Here is a 19,322-nt window from a genome sequence, read left to right as displayed (position 1 = left end):
GTGTGTGTGTGTGTGTGTGTGTGTGTGTGTGTGTGTGTGTGTGTGTTTTCCTGTTGTGCCTTCAGTTTGCCACTAATGTCTGAAAACACGCATCAAGAAGTGTAAAAAGTACCTATGGGGCATCAGGGTGGCTCGGTTTGGTGCTCGTTGACACTGTTCTCTTTCTGTCTGAAAATGAAAAATGAGATAAATGAATAATGCAGGTTCTTAACCTTACTCTGGATCATGCTGTGAAAAATACACCTATGATTATCCATAACGTCTCTGTAATTTTACACCGAGCAGGTCGACAGCAGCACTTGACCTGAGCTCCACCTGTTGGCATCAGTACTACTGTTCCCACTTCAGTTTGTTAACATTAGTTGTGTTTGTCTAATGCATGGTGTTCGTGTTTGTGAAGGAGGGATTTAACTAAAAGTTCACACAATGGTACGCAGTCCTCAGACCTGTGAGTAAGCTCTGGAGAAACACTGGAGTGGACTGTTCTAAAATAGAGCAATGCTTCAGCTTCAAACCTGCACTTTTATGATGCACATTCCCTATAGAAAAATGTGGAAATACAGAAAGCAAAGCAAAACTGAACCAAATAACTGGACACATAATTTTGTGAATGTGTAATGACCGAAAGAACAAGATCCAGGGTACAAGCGGCCGAAATGGGTTTCCTCAGGAGGGTAGCTGGCGTCTCCCTTAGAGATAGGGTGAGAAGCTCAGTTATCCGTGAGGAGCTCGGAGTAGAGCCGCTGCTCCTTCGCGTCGAAAGGAGCCAGTTGAGGTGGTTCGGGCATCTGGTAAGGATGCCCCCTGGGCGCCTCCCTAGGGAGGTGTTCCAGGCACGTCCAGCTGGGAGGAGGCCTCGGGGGAGACCCAGGACTAGGTGGAGGGATTATATCGCCAACCTGGCCTGGGAACACCTCGGGATCCCCCAGTCGGAGCTGGTTAATGTGGCTCGGGAAAGGGAAGTTTGGGGTCCCCTGCTGGAGCTGCTACCCCCGCGACCCGACCCCGGATAAGCGGACGAAGATGTATGGTAATGGGGAAATCTAAGCCGTAGGAAAACATTATAGAAAACATTCAATTAATCAAAAAAAGTTGCCATTAATACCATTTAGACATTCAAAAATACAAAAAGCCTGTCAGGCATACAGTATTTCACAACAACATACAGTATGTTCTTGACTCACTGTGCAGAGTTAAGCTTCTGAAAACACTGGCTTTACCATGAACAACTTTAAGAATGATACAAAGCCCTGTCTGTGTCTGCACTGTGATGATTAAAGCTCCCTTCTATGTTAGGGCTAAACGTTAGCTGTTGTCAAGGTCACAGTAATAATTTTGACTGAAACAGAAACCTCGATGGGAATATGAAATTAATCTCTGTATACGTTTAAGCAGCGCTCACCACTATTCTCCTTAGAAGGTCCCAGGAGCCCTTCTTCAGTATGCAGAGATCAAATACTGTTCGTACTATCTGAGGCTTTACCACAGAGTAATTTTGAAGACACCAGAATGTATTGTAATTGGACTCACTCCAGCACTGAGAAACTACATCACTGAGAGCTATTCAAAAAATACCTGTCTTTACCTCTTATAAAATGCAGGAGTTTATTAATACCACCCTCCTTTTCTCCCTCACTGTGTGCAAAGTGAACCCTGTCATATTACTGTCCAGGTTTCTCAACTAATAACCAGTACTGAAAAAGGCCAAAGGCAGTTTCTACAAAGAATAGTTGCACTTTGATCACCTATCCAAAATCAAACATTAAATCATGTTTTATGTGGTTTGACGTCAATCATTCTTGAAAAACATTTCAACAATTCACACATAATCATCTGATGCTTAGATCAGTCAGCCTTTTTGTTTGAATTGATTGGTTGACCAAGGTAAAAAGACATTCTTCAGTCAAAGCCATTGTAATACACAAGTAACTACTCACTGTATACAGGATTGTGTTCTTTAGTGGTTGTGAGCCGTTTCAACACAAGCAACGCGTTATAGTTAGTGACAAAAAGGGACACTCCTGTATTTTAGAAGCTAAGTAAAGCTAACACCCAAGATAAATAGTAAAGATAACATACAGCGCCATACCCATAGATATAAAACTGCTTTATAGCTATGGCCATACCTCTTCCAGTTCCAGCCACTGGAAGTTCAAATATGTGGAAAAAACATGAACAACACCTAAAATCAGTGTTTACTCCTAAATATATAACTGAATTAAATCTACTACGATCACTGTAATTTCTATCAAAGGAAACATTGTGAGAGATTTTGCTGTTCCAAAAATGTTCAGATGATACCACAAGTTGGAACTATGAACACTAGTGGATGTAGTAAGATGCATTATTTATTGATGGGTACTGAAGTTATACATGAATATATCTATCCGCTTTGAGAGGTAGAGGAAGTACTTTGTGAAAAACCAACATTAAACATGAGATGAGTAGAAAGCAGCCGGTCGAAGTGAAGAACCTCAGTAATCGGGCGGTCCTATTCACCAGTGAGACCGACTGCCAGTTAGGGACACTGGCTTTACTTTGGCTGTGAGGACAGATCTGCGATATAAATTGGCAAACATCTCAATTTACCGCTCAATTCTAACTCTCACCTACAGTACAGTCACGACTCATGACCAAAGAGTGAGATCACAGATCCAAGGTGTCGAGATCAGCGTGGCAGTGAGAGGTATTCGGAATCATTCCCAATGTTCAACAGGATGACATTTCTCACAAAAATGACGTCATGTGTTGCACATGTAACTACCTTCAATCAGCACAGAAAGAAGCTGGCCAACCCTCATCAAGAAATATTGTATAATATTTATTTTTCATTATTTTATTACAAAATTATTAACATGTCAATTATATATATTAAAGAACAGGCAGAACAGAAATATACATCATTCTCTGATTAGTATCCTACATTTTTCCTTTTAAATTTTAGTTATAGTGACAACTCACAGTTTCCAAGGAAAATCAGGGATTTATACTGGAGAAGAAAATCCTTTTTAAGCCACAAGAAAACATGAAACCTTGGATTATATCTGTCAGCAGGCCTGGGAAAACTTGGGGATCCCCCAGAGCAGTAAAACAGTTAGGATGGATGACAACCAAAGCCTCAGGATTTTGCTGGAAAACAGGCTTCAAGTTAAGTTATTTCATACAGATATTATATGACTACATTAAACAGACATTCAAGTACAAACTAATAGTTGTTAAACTTATAGTAAAGGATTCACATACTATCTAAACAATTACTGAGATCTGCAAACGTTAAAAATGGATCCAACTGGGCCACAAGCAGACAGAAAATCAGAAGTTTCATTAACAGATACAACTGAAAGCTGCTAATGTTGCTATTAATCATTGCAAAGGAAAACAGTTAATGTGCACATGGCAAGCAGGGTAGGTTAAAGGTAAACCAGGAAGTCCGTTATACTGTGATTGATGACTACAATGGACAGTCTGGATAATCATTTTACTGTTTGCCTTCATTTCTTTTCTCCAAATAAGTTTTCCTAGCCAGCGGTTTGTTTACAACCTGTCTGATCGTTTGTTGCAATGCCTGACCTATTTTCAGCAATATTGTTGTGCTCCAAGATCTCATCTTTCGCTTTGGTGAGTACAATGTTACAACACATTAAACCTACAACCAAAGCTATGAAAATGAAACCCAAGTTGGAATTAGAAATTGATTTCCTTAAAGGACTAGGACTAGGTTATAAAAAAAATACTGCAGGAAAAAATACAGTCTGGGTCAAAATAGAGCTGCATGTATTAGAGGAATTTCTTTTTCAAATAATGCATTCACTCTCTGAACACAGAATAAGAGAGTAAACATGTTTTTCGAGAGGTTCTGACACATTGCAATGCCCGCAGGACGACACCTGTCTGGATGTGGGTGCACATCATCACAACATTGGCATTTTCATCATCAGCATCTGGCGCCTTTCCTCCTTTCTCTGGATAACTATCTCAGTATGGAGCTATAATAATCACATAAGACATCAAATTGAACTCTTTCCTTTAAGCAAACGAGAGGCACTATAATCTGACATCTTATAGTTAGCCTCAAGGCACCTTTGTCTCTGTGCCTGCTCCTGTTATCTAGTTAGAGGCTGAACACTATTCTTTAATAGTGTCATTAATAGAGCTGTTCCAATGGCAGTAGCACTGACTTTGATGGTGCCAACTTGTGATATAATTGGTTTGGGGGAGCAGTCGTGACTTGTTAGGGAGTTTAACAACTGTGTTAAGGTTGTTAAGCAGTGACTATTGTCGTCAGGGAATCACCCCCAAAACAAAAGCCTTGTATATACAAGACATTAATTCAAATACAAAGTACCATCTACAATTCAGTAATAAATGAGGAATATAATTAATCTCAAAGTTATTATTCATAAACCTTGAGACTGTAGTTGGAAAAAGCTCCAAGCTACTCAAGTGGTTCAGATGCTCAAACAGCCTTGACTTTATATCATGATAAAAGCCTCACCTGGTATATTAAAGATGAAAATGATGAATGACAACAATTAGGCCTAAGCTTTAGGCCAACTGCAGCGTGAGGAAGGTCACAGTCTATGATCAAATCCTATCATATATGATCAGAATACCTGAGGAGAATGTACTTTTGGCAGTTTTGAGCCCCAATTAAAAGTTATTTTTACATTGTTGTCTATTTACAGTAGCAGCTCTTTAAAGTTTTTCCTGTTTATGTCTGTGGTTTGTATGTATTTATGCATAGAGTATATGCTGTATATGAATTGTGAAATTTGGTTTTAAAGAGTAGCATTTTAGCTTCTGCAGCATCTTAATAGGATTATTTCTTAAGCTTTCCAAGTAGTTTCCCAGCATATGTGAGCCAAAGAACCAATTGTCGATACCGTTGAGTAGTCTCAGCCATTGACCAGACATGCATGCATTTTCTTTTTCTCTGCACAGAAACCTGCCAGTAACACACCAGCAGTACGCAGTTAGGTAGTAGGTAGGAGCAATTGGATTCTTCCTCACCAGTGACTCCAGGAGCTATCAGCTCCCGTCCGGAGGAGGAGGATTGAGTTTGAAAGATGATAATAGACTCCTGAAGAAACTAATCTATTCCTAAAGAAGAAAGGAGTATGAACTCTCTCACTTGCCCACAACTTCCACCTCCCCACCCCTCTCCTTTCACAATTTCCCTCGGCAATAGCATAACAGGTCAATTTTGCAATTGAAATAAGCCAATTAAATGGACTTTGAACAGAATGGCAGCTATTACAAGTGAATAGCAGATGCCTTGAATAATTTTTTGTTCTTATTAGCAAAATGCTTAAGAACATACGGACTATATCTGAGAGCTTCTTGTAAGATTTATACAATCTGAAGCACTTTTGTATTAAAAAAATGTCTGTAAAGACACAGGTTGATACTCAGAAGGGATTCATACAATGTTTTAACAATAACAAGCCATTTTAATTTAGCTCTTATAAATATTGCAACTGTAAGAGCTAACTGTAAGAGCTGGGGAGACAGATTTTTTTCAATTTCAAATCCAACTTCAAAAGTATCCATATAGATTAATTGACTCATTTTACAGCAGTTTTTAAACCCCACTTAAAAGAAGTGCAACCTGTACTATGCATTATAATGTGATATGCAGATGCAAATTAATGCTTATATATACACAGATCATATATATTATGTGTAGCAATACAATTAAATTAATACCAAACCTTTACAACATAAGTTGTAGTTATTCTTGACATCCGCTGTTATAAATAAGTCATTATTAGTGTTAATGAATGCCAGGTAAAAAAGAATTACTATACGCAAATCTGAACCATATGCCGTCTCACAAAAGCTGCAGTGTCTTGTCATTTCCACATGATCATTAGGGTTCACAGGGTACCGTGTTATGCACTGTGTGGAAGTGGTCCTCCATTACATAAAGCTTGTTACATCCACTGGACCTTTCGTTTCTGGATAAATAAGCTTGAAAACAAGTCTTGAAAGTTTCATGCTGCAAAAAGGCAGCTGTTACAAGGCCATGAGCATATGTAAACATGGCAATATCACGACCCAGATGGTCCCTGTCAGTCCAAGGCTCCTGGATCTGCCATCCATCTCTGAATCCTCGGCAGGTGGATAATGATGATGATGATGATGTTTGTGATCACCGGTCACATCTGGACTAACTGAGGAGAGAGCAGAAACCAACAGGCCAGTCAGAAGGATGCTCATTATCAATATAACATCATGGAAGACATATTACTGTTTGCACTGTTAACTTTAAGTACAAGGATGATCTACACTAGTCCAAGACCAAAACCAGAGTGTCTCAATACTATCTGACTTCCCTCCCCTGTCTGTGGCACTCAGCCCTAAGCCCATTCAATCCTAAAAATGGGTCAGACATATGTAGTTTCATTTATTAAAGTACTGTTGCTTTTGTTGTCGTTTTTTTTAAGATTATTTTCTGGGAATTTTTGCCTTTAATTGATAGGACAGCTTAGATATGAAAGGGGAGAGAGAGAGGGGCAAGACATGCAGGAAATTGCCAAAGGTTGTTTTCGAACCCTAGGCCTCTTCGTCGAGGAATAAACCTCTATATATGGGCCGAGCTCTACCAGGTGAGCTATCCAGGCGTTCTGTTGACTGAAATTCTACCTAAACAATCAATCGATTGGTCGATGGGGGAAAAAAAAGCTAAATCGGCTACAGTGGACTGAGCACACTCTACCTGGTAGGGTTGTGTGTCCACCAAAGCTTTTTAACTTGAGGCTAGCGTATGTTGGTAATTCTTTTAAATAGGCGCCACATATTTACACTATGCTACAAACGCCAGCAGCATGACGAGGCACTGAGCCCCTATTCTGCGATGAGCGCGACACGTTAGGCTTTTTTTCTGGTCACCGAGAGTTGAAAAATGTTCCACTTTGGGTAAAACGCTTTTGTAGACACACGGCATTGCACAGTATGTGTCTATATTACTATTTGTCTATGTATAGAGACACCAACCAAAGTCAAATTCCTTGTGTATGTAAGTATACTTGGCCAATAAATCGGATTCTGATTCTATGAAAGTAACACCAGTAATATTGACCAACCAACCAGAAGGTGTCAGCCCTAGAAGTTTTATGTTTTAATATTTTTTTATATTTTGTAACAGTGGAGCTCTGTAGCACAGATGACTAAACTGTATCAGGCTCTGGTAGTACATGGAATACTTAAAATAGGATCAATTCATTGTTGGTTTTGGAATTCGTGGGCGAAAGAAAATTTCGGAATATCACAAGAAAATCTATCTATCTATCTATCTATATGCATTTGGGTGTGGTGTTTTACCCCATAATTATAACTATAGCCATAATGCTTCACACATATTTCACAGCTGCAATACATTGTTGCTCCCACTAAACCTTTAAGGGAGTTTGTTTATTTTCCACCACCCTATTTATAGTGAGCTGATGCAACTAGGCAGCACCTTCAGCCTCCATCTCATCCCCCCGAGGTGCAGCAGAGAGCATCTTGGGTGCTCCTTTGTGTAAACACCCATGTTTGTGCCGAGGCGTTTAGGATGAACGCATACACTTAATTACAAATTATAATAGTTTAAATAAGTATTGATCAACAGATGGATTTCTTTACAGGAAAAAGTTTTCTTTTAATTTCTGCAATGATTCCAGTTTGTAGAGACTCTGAGATGGCACAGCTCAGTGACTTCTTTTCAAGATGTTTGTTTTTGGTATGTTGCACGCAACAGTACACAACAGTATTATTGTGCTGATATGTATACTCACGTAATACTGTATATGACTATTATCAGAGTGCTCACAATGGCTGTGTAACGTGGACCTATGTTTGAGTTACTGTATCTACGATTACAGCAGCAAGGAGGCTGTTTGATTTACTACATTATAGAGCTAATGTGTATGTTATATAAGTGGCTAGCTAATTAAGTTAAAGTTATACTATAAGAATGTCCTAGCTTTGCCATTTCCTGGTCCCTTTTACAAAATGTATATTTATTTGAAGGTATGCAATGCTTCTTTTATAGAATACGCTTATTTTAATTTATAATGGAAAATGAATGTGTTTATATTAAACAAATATTAACTTTATCAATTAGATTGAATCGTATCTCATTGAATCATATCTCATCGAATCGCACCTCTTTGATTCAACATCTGAACTGTATCGTAGCCCATGTATCTAGATACATATCGGATTGTCTTATAATGAAGAGATGCATGAAAACTTATGCACAACAATTGGTTTACCATACGAAATAACAATGACCGCCGACTAGTCATGTGATGGCGACCGGCCACATGACATAGTTTTGCGACTATTACAAGTAAAAAGGTGACTGTGAGCTGGGTATGGGTCACCATGAGGTGACAGTCATGACAGTGTCTGCGGCTGTGTGTGTGTGGTTAATCCTTCTTTCTCTTAAGCTGCTCCCATTGGGTCACACAACACAGACTCCCTCCCTGCAGATGATTTGCTGCTTAATATCACCTTTACACCAAATGACCCTGACTGGTTTTGCTACAAAAGTACCTGATGTACATTAAAATTTACACAACTAGCATTTGAATGGCAGAAAAGAAAGAAAAAGAAAGAAAAGACAAACATCAAACCTTTCAATAAGAACTTGATATTTTTATACTTTAACACTTTCAGGAACAGTTCTGGCAAATCAAACCCACTTTTGAAGAAAATGTCAGTGGGACATTCATTCAATCCGAATTTGTCACCAGCGGGCTTTAGTTAGGGAATGAGCTTCCTGAAGAGCTAAAACAATCCCACTATTTTAGAAACATATATTGCAGCCCACATTTTGTGTATCATATTCTATTCCATCTGCAGTGTGCATTTGCTGATGATGTTGCTGCTGATGTTTTTTTTTTTTTTACAAGGCATGTTCTCAAGGTTTTTACTGGTGATAGTACTGCTGCCATTTTACATACCCATACACACACACACACATATATATATATATATATATATACATACATACACACACACACATACATACACACACGAGATGCAGCTGTGCAAGTATGAAGGAACTCTCTGCTTTTCAAACACGTTATATCTATATAATAAACAATTGGCACTACAGAGTATTATAATTCTCAATTATATATATATATATATATATATATATATATATATATATATATATATATAAGCAAAGCAGAAAACATCAGTACCCTTTCATAGTCACCCTCTCACTCAACAGTTGCTCATCACTCAACCCAGTCAAACTGTTGAATAATACTGAGCCCTTACAAGTAAGTCGCTGCCAATCCATCACAGCTGGACTCTTTCTTTGACACTGTAGATAACGTTTGGATACAGGGACATAAGGTGGATAAAGTGAGTTTCCAGTGAGGTAATTTGTTTAATTTTGTTTTTGCCTCTCACGGTGAGGAGTGACATTTAACCAACAAGACAGTGCATGTACAGTAATGAGATAATGACTTAAAGGTTTAAAAATAGAACAGCCTTGTTTTACTAACTCTTACCTATAGTTATATACCAGAAATCGCCTGGACTTGAACTCAAACACCCCCAATGGTCTACACCTTTGAAAATCACACCTTAATAGCAATGGATATCAATTCAGACAACTGCACCACACCAGCTGTCAACATTCATCTTGCTGTTTACATCTCTTTGGAGGCAAAAAAATTGAGGGGGGAGGAATTCAGTGTCCCTTCCTGAGTGACTCTTAAACCCTGCTGATGTCACCTCAGTATACTTCAAATTCCATCCTAGTTCATCCCCACAGGGAAGAAGTAAAGCTGGACCCAGATAGATGACCAGCTGCTCCAAGACTTTCAAGTTTCTCACTTAGGCCCAAGGGTCATAAGTCTGTCATGCGCAGGATTAGTCCAACCCAGACCCTTTCAGAGTCTATAAAGGCTCTGTTATCAAACTTTATCTTACTAGCAGAATAAAATAAGACCAGCTGCAGAGGCAATTTGGACTCTGTGGACTTCAATTCCACTTTTTATGGTGCAGCAGAAATAGCCTGCAATTCTTTTTCCCAGAGTGGGATTCATGACAATCACTTGTTGGTGTAAGGGTTGAATTTCCCTCAGAGGATAATTAAAGTCTAATCTAATGTAATGTCATTGTTTGCATTCAAATTACAGTTTATCAGAGTTTATTTTGATTTCTAACTGGTAAATTCACCACATTTGAATGTAGAAATAGAAATGTATCTTACTAATGGCCTCTTTCCAATGTATGGGTCCATAAATGAGCTACCGTTGAAGAGTGTGGCTTGAAATTAACTGCCTATTGATTCACTGCAGAGGAGTCCCCAAGACAGCTATTTGAAGGTCTACAGCTCACAGATAGTTTGTCTGAGTTTTGCACCCAAGAACTTCAACATCTTAACGGTGTAAAAAATGTTGTGGAAAAAATGCCTTGATTACCTTGTTTCAAGCCATTCTAGCATGGTATAGAAAGCCTGCAGGAAGTCTCTCAGCTCGATTTGTGCCAGTTCTCATTAATATTCAACAAGCTAAGCTGCTTGACTCTGATTGGCTAACAGTTAGCCAATGAGAGCCTGGCTATCAGCATCCTTTACCCAGCGCAACTGGGCGAGCTCATGAACAGTAATGAGCTCAGGCAACACCATATCAGACTGACCAGCTTTTGTAATTCGCCTGAGTTCTCCGCGTATTTCTTCTCACATTCACATATTTCAAAAAATACAAGTAAAAACGGTTTTGTGTGGCAGGGCACCTTTAATCAATTCCTCTTACTGAAGCTTCAAGGTCTCTAATGCAGCAACAAGCTGTAGATAGAATGACAGAATGTACCTTTCAGATGAATAAATTCTGCACCACTGAAACCACTTTCTTTTTATTTAACAGCAAAAGAAACACCAAGCAACTCATGCCGTGTGAGTAAAACCTCAAACAAAGTCATGCTTTCAGGTCTGCCTTCAAAAATACAAAACTACACCATTTGTTTTTTAGTTACACAAAGTACTTTAATAAAAAAAAAAAAAGATTGATTAATTAATGTGCATGAATGTATTGAATATAACCTGCATATTTAATGTGTATATACTGTAGAGTGTATTTAATATACAACGGATAATACCATAGAAGGAACTAAAAGTATTAAAGTAGGGAGACATTAAATAATACTTCAGAAAAAGTTATGAAAAAAGATTTAAAAGACAACACTGACATTTACAGTAAGCTATTTCTTGGTTCATCCCAAACTGGGGTCCTAAATGTAAAAGATTACATTAGGGCTTTGTCCTCATCCTTTCCCTTAACCCCACATCTTGTTCAGGAGAAGAAGGAATTTTGTAATCAGACACTATTAGGTTTCTGAGGATTGAAGGAGGAAAAAATAGGATGCAGAATTAGATTGTGTTTCATTTCGTTGAGATTAACGATTCTGCAATGCAACACCCAGCTGTGCATTAAAAATAATCTTTAAAATGTTGAAATAAATTCTTGAACTAACATGTAAGTAATGGAGGTCTCCTCATTTGGCCCATCAGGCATGTACATGTTACTTAATATCTAACATATACACACACACACACAGTATTGACTGTGAATGCACTGCGGCTTTTAATAACTGACTGACTGGCTGAATATTTTGGCTATATGTGGGTTATTTTTATGAATGATAATGAAAGCCCAAGAGAAGGAGCATATTACCCCTCTAAAAGCACAATTACATCCTCAATATAAAAACCCAACATACCATACATGTTTCTTGTGCTACCACAATTTTCTAAAAGCTAATGGCTGAAAATAGCTCTAATAGTCTGTCCTTTTTTTGGATCCAAGTTAAACTGATTATGATTTGCTTGGGAAGTTTTTGCAGTAAACCCTCAGCAGAGAGGTTAGGATGTCTGAAAAGGTGCTTGGTCTGAAAAGAGACATAGGTCAGAAAGAGAGGCTTCCAACTGAAGTGAAATCAATAGAAGTTGATTCCTGAGGACTTGGACCAACAATGATCAATACCACACTAAGTGTACCAGGAAAAAAAAACACCTAACAACTGCAGTGATTTAAAGTGCCTTTTGTGTGATTATATGAGGGTAAGCATTCAGAGCTTTAAGTCCACATCTTCAGCTGGTCTGTTTGAGTAACAGGACTACTATAAACAGCTCAAGTTTGACAAACTAAGCTTCCATTCTTTTAGTTCAGCAGATTTATTACTATAGAGAGGATTTGTACATGGAAACTAACAGCATGTCCTCTATCACTTCCTGATGATTCCAGCTTGGTACTGAAAACAGTATATTAGGTTGTAAAATGCATTACTGTTGAAATCAAACTGCTCAGACAGTGACAGTGTTCTCTGGTTGTTCTCTGTTGTTTTAGATTAGGATATACAGTTTCATCTAAGTATTAAAATTAAAAGTACTCAGATAAAGAATGAATTCAGATTATTTCAATTAGAACTGGTCATCAAACTAACACAATGCAGTTTAGATATTGGCAATACAAGATTTTAAAAAAGAAAGGCATTTTGCATTTGTTTGATAGGACAACAGTACAGAGAGAGACAAGAAACAGAGAGAGAAGGGATAATGACATGCAACAAAAGTTTCACTGGAATCAAGGTGATGGTATGCGTCTTATCTAATCAACCCCAATTCAAGATCTTCAGCTGACACCGTTTTGTCTATTTATCTAGATTAGCTTGCCATGTGTTGCATAACTAGTTAATATATCAAAGTAGTAGGGGAAAAATACAATATGTATCTCTGAAAAATGGAAGAGTAAAGGTATGGAGTCTTACAAAATGGCAATACTTAAGTAACACTACTGTACCAGAACCCCGAAATTGTACATGCACGCCAGGTGCGATTTGCAGGGGGGATGCGTGGGATTTCCCCTCTTCTGGTCTATATATCCCTGCCTCTGCTGAATTACTTTAATCCCCGGTGGGGACTAAATGCATCCACCACCCTCAAAGGGATTAATGCTACCAAAGAATTTCTAATAAGGGAAGAAGTTCCACTCTCTCCTTACTTCCGGCTTCTGAACTGGTTGCAGTTCCACCAGAGTTCCATATAGGGGACGCTCACAGGCCAGTGCAGAATGAATGGGACTCTATGGAGCTATACCCCTCAAAATCCACTTTTCTCAGGATATCATTTTTTGTCTAGTAATTTGAATGTTGCATTCGAAAGGGGAGGCTAAGAAAATACACACTGCTGGGTGTTAGATTTTTTTAAAGTGGCTTTTTTGTTCTAAAAAGCCTTTTAAAATGTCAATGATGTCATACACATATACGGCCAGAAATACTGCTTTATGGCAAGCTCTGAGTCGCTTCCTTTGTTCTCTCGAAGCATCGACAACACAGCTGACAGGTTAGGCTCTCCCTGTCAATACACGTGCTAGGAAGAGGTTTGCTAATGTTTTAAAGACCACGCCGAAATATTCACTCTGACATTCTGGTTCTGCTTTGGATGCCGTCAAGCGGGATCTCCGATCGTAATCATTAGCAGAATGCTAGCGTGTTATGGGCAACAACGACTCAACCTGTAAGAAATCAAAAGGACACAAGTACTCGTTCATTCAACTTCTGACCTATAATCCATGCTGAACTTGCAAAAACTACAATCAAATCTGAGATTTCGCAACGACAATCAGGCGAAAGAGACAAATTTATCCGTTTAGCTCCATAGAGTCCCATTCATTTAGCACTGGACCGTGATCACCCCCAGTGGAACTCTGGTGGAACTGCAACCAAAGTAGGTACAATGGGGCTGAATAGGGAGTGGAACGGCTTTCCGTAGACGGGCTTTGATGCTACTTCACCAATAGACCATATATTATATATCTAAAATAAAATCTTTCAAACTAAGTAAAGCACTGTAATGTGAACAGTCTATAGTGCGATAAAACGATAAAATCAGAGCGGCAGTTGCTGGTTGTATTTAGACGCTAGAGAGCTGCGGGACGCTGGCTACGGAGCTCCGTCAGAAGAACTCCGTCGTATCAACGGCAGTTGTTTAGCAGCCAATAGGAGAGTACAAGCTGGCTAAAGGCACCGACAGATGACAGTCCTTTCAGGGGCCATGGTAGTTGAGTTTAGCCAGAAAAAGTGAGCGTCATGGAGTGATGACAGTTACGTTTAGGCACCAAAACGACTAGTTAAGTTTAAAAAAAAGATTGTGGTTTATATGAAAACACTACCGAGGAATGAACAAGCGTTTCCTGGGTGAAAGTATTTTGTTTTTGCCGCAAAGTGAACTCAGCTATCCGGCTTGAAAGCGCTGTTTTATGTGGAAACCAAGTTGTGCTATATCATTTTGAGATTATTTTCCATTGAATATTGAAGTTCATAAATAAGTGTTTTGGCATGCCTGGCCGAGTGGCACTATATCCATGCATGGTATTCAAAGGGTCATGACCGAAAGAACAAGATCCAGGGTACAAGCGGCCGAAATGGGTTTCCTCAGGAGGGTAGCTGGCGTCTCCCTTAGAGATAGGGTGAGAAGCTCAGTTATCCGTGAGGAGCTCGGAGTAGAGCCGCTGCTCCTTTGCGTCGAAAGGAGCCAGTTGAGGTGGTTCGGGCATCTGGTAAGGATGCCCCCTGGGCACCTCCCTAGGGAGGTGTTCCAGGCACGTCCAGCTGGGAGGAGGCCTCGGGGGAGACCCAGGACTAGGTGGAGGGATTATATCTCTAACCTGGCCTGGGAACGCCTCGGGATCCCCCAGTCGGAGCTGGTTAATGTGGCCCGGGAAAGGGAAGTTTGGGGTCCCCTGCTGGAGCTGCTACCCCCGCGACCCGACCCCGGATAAGCGGATGAAGATGGATGGATGGTATTCAAAGGGGTATTTCATTCTTGCATGTTTTGTTTTATTGTGCATGATCAAAAAACTTCCCACGCTTTGCTTTTTTCACAAATCGCACCCTGCTTGCACGAATGTACTTCAATTACTCCCAGGTCTAGTTCCTGTATTTGAGAGAGATAGTTGTTTCTTTTGACAGTATTGTTCCAATTTGTCATCATGTCTTTGCATCTGAATAAAAATGGGTTCACAGCCATTTGTGATAAACACAAATATCAGAAAACGTAAATTCGTTTAAATAGGCTTCCATTGGGATTATTTGTGTTTTCAGAAACAAAGAATCACTTTCTGAAAGAGCCAGGGCCCTTCTACTGGCTTTTCTCCCAGGCCTGGGGTGGGAACTTCACCACATTTAACAACATTGATTTCTGTGTTATTTGACAGTGTTATTAGACTTCCTGCTGCCAGAAATACACCCGAGAACTGAACCTAAGAGAAGTCTTATAACCTTCTTTTCAGTCTGCTGTGAACAAGTAGAGTTACAGTAGAGGGATTAAACCATCATTATATTAGGAAGCAAGAGCAAAAAGCAGTGATTCAATTTTCTAATCCTTCTTTTCCTGAATGTTTCATTATAGTTTTGTGGCAAGAGTGAGTAAATAATACCCCAGCATCCAGACTCAAAGGACATTTTTGAGTACATTTTAGTCCTATAAATACGAATCCAACAATAATCCTATGATGAATGACAGGTTTTGTTTGTTTGTATCTTTTCAGGTAGGCCTTATGTGATCAGGCCGCCACAGCTGTGTCGTAAGATGGTGTTTGAGTCGTAAGTGGCTACATAGTTTTGTGTGTACAGGGAGTAAGTACAGCAGGGGACTCAAAACACAGCCCTGGGGTACTCCGGTGTTAGGGATTAGGGTGGAAGAGGTGTGTCCGCCCACCCTCACCAACTAAGGGTCTGCCTGTCAGGAAGTCAAGGAGCCGCATGCACAGTGAGGTGTTTAATCCCAGGTCCTTGAGCTTTGTGATAAGCCTGGAGGTAACTATGGTGTTAAACACTGAACTGTAGTTAATAAACAAAACAAAATGTTCACATTATCACATTATATAGAGTCCTCTCACAGTATCGCAAAGAAAAACAAACCTTTCATAAAGCAATGTGTTTCAACGTTTACTGCTTATCTAAAATATGCTTATAATTGCTGTTCTTTATTTAAGATTTCTTCATTTGTCCATTCTAGTGGCTAGATGTATATGGTAAAATTGTAAAAATGACCACACCATATTTCTATCAACTATCATGCTTATGAATATATATTTTGATCCATCCTGTAACTGCTCACAAACTTGAATACAAGTCTACAAGGGTGTCATGTGTGACAACAGATGTGTTGTTGGCATTTGTTGCATTTTCTTTGCATTTAAAATGGTCCTTATTGTGGATAGTCTGATAAATGCAGCAGGAGTTTAGCCTGACACAAACTCCACAATGTTGTCGTCCTCTCCGGTATCTCCATTAATCTTGTCGGGCTCCTAAAAAAAGGAGCATATTTCTGGAACCTGTCTTTTATAATTTTTCACAAATAGAAAAATGTCTGTGTCAAAACGGATGCTTCTGTCCCCTGTCCTGTCCATCAAATCTGACAGCATAAGACGGGTCTATGCTGTCACTACGTCTCCGATGAAGATGTTTGTCTTGTTTTAGCTGCCTATGTGGTTGCAGATCTCCCCTGAACAAGTGCTACATCATCCGTCGTACTGTTCATGAACCAATATCTTCGTCCCTGCACCATCGCTTCAAAAAGCCATAACAGCAAGAGGACCCAACAGCTCTGCTCGAAAGCCCTTACTTTATGGCCCTGCAGGTGATGATATACAAGGCCTTGAGAAACGGATGAGCTACATTTTCACATACATGGAGACACGCACTAACTGCACACATATGTTTTTGCGTGCAGCTATAAGCCTCTATAGATTAATTTTAATGATCAGTGTACAGCCCAATATGTATGGCATATAGAGCATGAAAAGCAGGATAAGTGTAAATAAAAAGACACATGCATATTTCTGAGCCAGTTGTTTTCCCCCAGAATTGTTTTGTTTACACAAGAACGAGATCAACTGAGTGGAGAAGCTAAATGAAGAGAAACCACCTGAGACCTCTTGGAGAGAAGGCTGAGTGCTCCCATTCTCAAACTGAACAACTGAATATAGCTCTGTGCTGGAGACGGCATCCCCTTTCAATTAGATTCAAACGCCCAGAGAAAACGGAATAAATGAACTCTTTATCCATAAAAATCACATCATTTTGCACAATTTCACTCATTTAAGTCGCCTGTACAATTACAGCGTTTAATAAATAGCCAGTTTATGATGATTGATCCACCGTGAACGCTCTAATTGTTTTTTTTCCCTCTTTCTCAGTGTTGACATAATCAAATTGTGTCACATCTAAATTTTTCAGCTGCCATGTGTGTTTACTGTATAGCAGTGCTAGAAGAGAGGCAATATTAGTGTGGGACACCTGAATTGGTGCAAGTGGATTCATCAGACATCAAGTCTCATTTTGTGCAATATTTTGATATTTTATGACCAAATACTCCATCAGTCTCAGCTATTCTTTGTGTTTAGTGCTAATTAGCTAATTATGTTAACATGCTAACAAGCTGAACTAAGCTAAAATGGTTAACGTAATACCTGGCAAACATCAGCATGTTAGCATTGTCACTGCAACTATGTTAGCATTTACGTAGCTCAAAGCACTGCTGTGCAGTAAGCAGCTATTGTTTTTCCCAAACAACAATAAAAAAATAATAAATAAGAAATCAAAAAGCATTAACATATTTTGAGCTGTCTCAGAGTTTGACAGCTCTGTCCAGAGACAGCTAGACTCTTTAAAGGTAAAAGCATTGTAATTCTTGTACCCTTACTGAAAAGCAATCATAGACTGGCCAGGTTGGTAAACAGTGTTTACTGATGGCAAACATGCCACCGCCGACTGTTTGGGTTGAAAATATATAAAACAAATAGATGCCTTTTGTAGCTGCAATCATGTAAAGTCACCACAGTTACAGTAAGTAACTACATAGTATTAAACAGATACAACATTGGAGTAATCACATTAAGCATACATCAGTAAGATTATTTGTTAAGCATACATCAGTAAAAAGGTTGTGTAGCAATATTTAGAATAACTGAAACTGACACAATCTTTGCTCTCCTTAGATAAACATTATCTGACAATACCTTAAGAGTTCAATCACCTTGAATCAGGTCAATCTGCCTTTAATCTTATTTAATGTACCTGTACTTAAAGCTAAAGTATTTCAAATGTCTGGTCTGACCCCCAATACAACCAGCATCCATCCTGTTTGTGCAATTAGAGAAAAGCAGGATCAATGGAATCTAATTTAAGACAGAAGCATTATTCTAAAACACAGAGCCTGGTGCATCTCTGCATGGAGCCAGCAGAATGATTAAGTGCCTTGGTTATATCCTGTATAGCTCTGCTGCACATGCCACAGTGAGAGTGTTCATGTCCTGGATCCCATCACCCCAGCCTCTCTTACATCCTCAGAGCAGTCAATACTGGGCTCTGACCGCCAGTCAGTCACTCTCAGGTTGCACACACAGGCAGAATACAAATTAGCTTGGAAAACTCAAAGCTCTGCATTCACTCTGTGTCCACACTTTTTCTTAGCAGGCTTCTGTTTGGACAAACCTGTTCCCTTAAATTTGGTTTGTCACAGAGAAAACTACATCTACACAAGGCACACAATCACTGAACACACAAGCTGTAAATATTAGAAAGGATTCAAATCCTAGGTAACAAAACTTGTAAAGAAACGGCGATTAATAAGAATAAGAAACATGGCTCCATATTGTACATGAGGCTACTCTGCCAAGGAGGTTATGTTTTCGGTTTGGTTTGTCCGTGTGTGTTTGTTTGTTTGTCTGTCAGCAGGATTTTGTTAAAACTAGTGAGCCCGATTTCCTTGAGACTTAGTCAAAGGGTGTAGCACGGGCCAAGGAAGAACCCATTACATTTTGGAGTGGGTCCAAATCACAGGGTTGATACACTAATTATTTTTCACTTACATTAACATTGCGAGATAGTGCATATCTGCTGCATTTCATGTACTTCTGGAAAAATCGGGAAAATTAGTTCCCGACTTGGATAATTCACAATGCACCTTGTAAAATACAGCGCCTTGGCAAAGGTCTGCTCTCTCAAAGTCCCCTTAAAATTAGCTTATGATATGTTTTGCTGTGATGATGATGATGATGATGTGTAGTACAAAATACAAAAATATTAAGTTAAATTAAATCAGTGAAGTCTATGAAGCTTGTAGAACAGGAAAATGAATAATTTATTTTATTTATTTAATAATAAATAACAAGTCAATCGTCACACAATTAATCGCAACTATTGTTAACCGATTAATAGGGTTGGGTACCGAAACCCGGTTCCACTATGGATGTGTCAACTAAAATATTTTCCCTCTGTCGCTCCGAAACGGACGTCAAAATATCACACTT

General features: G+C 39.2%; 1 protein-coding gene across 1 annotated transcript in view; it reads right to left on the bottom strand.

Moving 5' to 3' along the window:
• Window positions 1–2,800: 2,800 nt before the first annotated feature.
• gpc5a (glypican 5a) overlaps window positions 2,801–19,322 on the bottom strand; it is a 142,915-nt gene continuing 126,393 nt past the window's right edge. The window contains exon 9 of the mRNA XM_078246955.1: window positions 2,801–6,173. Coding sequence (XP_078103081.1) covers window positions 6,016–6,173 — 158 coding nt within the window. The 3' untranslated portion in view covers window positions 2,801–6,015. The remainder of the gene's footprint in view (window positions 6,174–19,322) is intronic.

This window comes from Sander vitreus, chromosome 1, assembly GCF_031162955.1.
Source record: "Sander vitreus isolate 19-12246 chromosome 1, sanVit1, whole genome shotgun sequence".
Taxonomy (NCBI): Eukaryota; Metazoa; Chordata; class Actinopteri; order Perciformes; family Percidae; genus Sander; species Sander vitreus.
The sequence above is the reverse complement of the archived record's forward strand: the minus strand, read 5'-3'. Positions and strand labels throughout refer to the sequence as shown.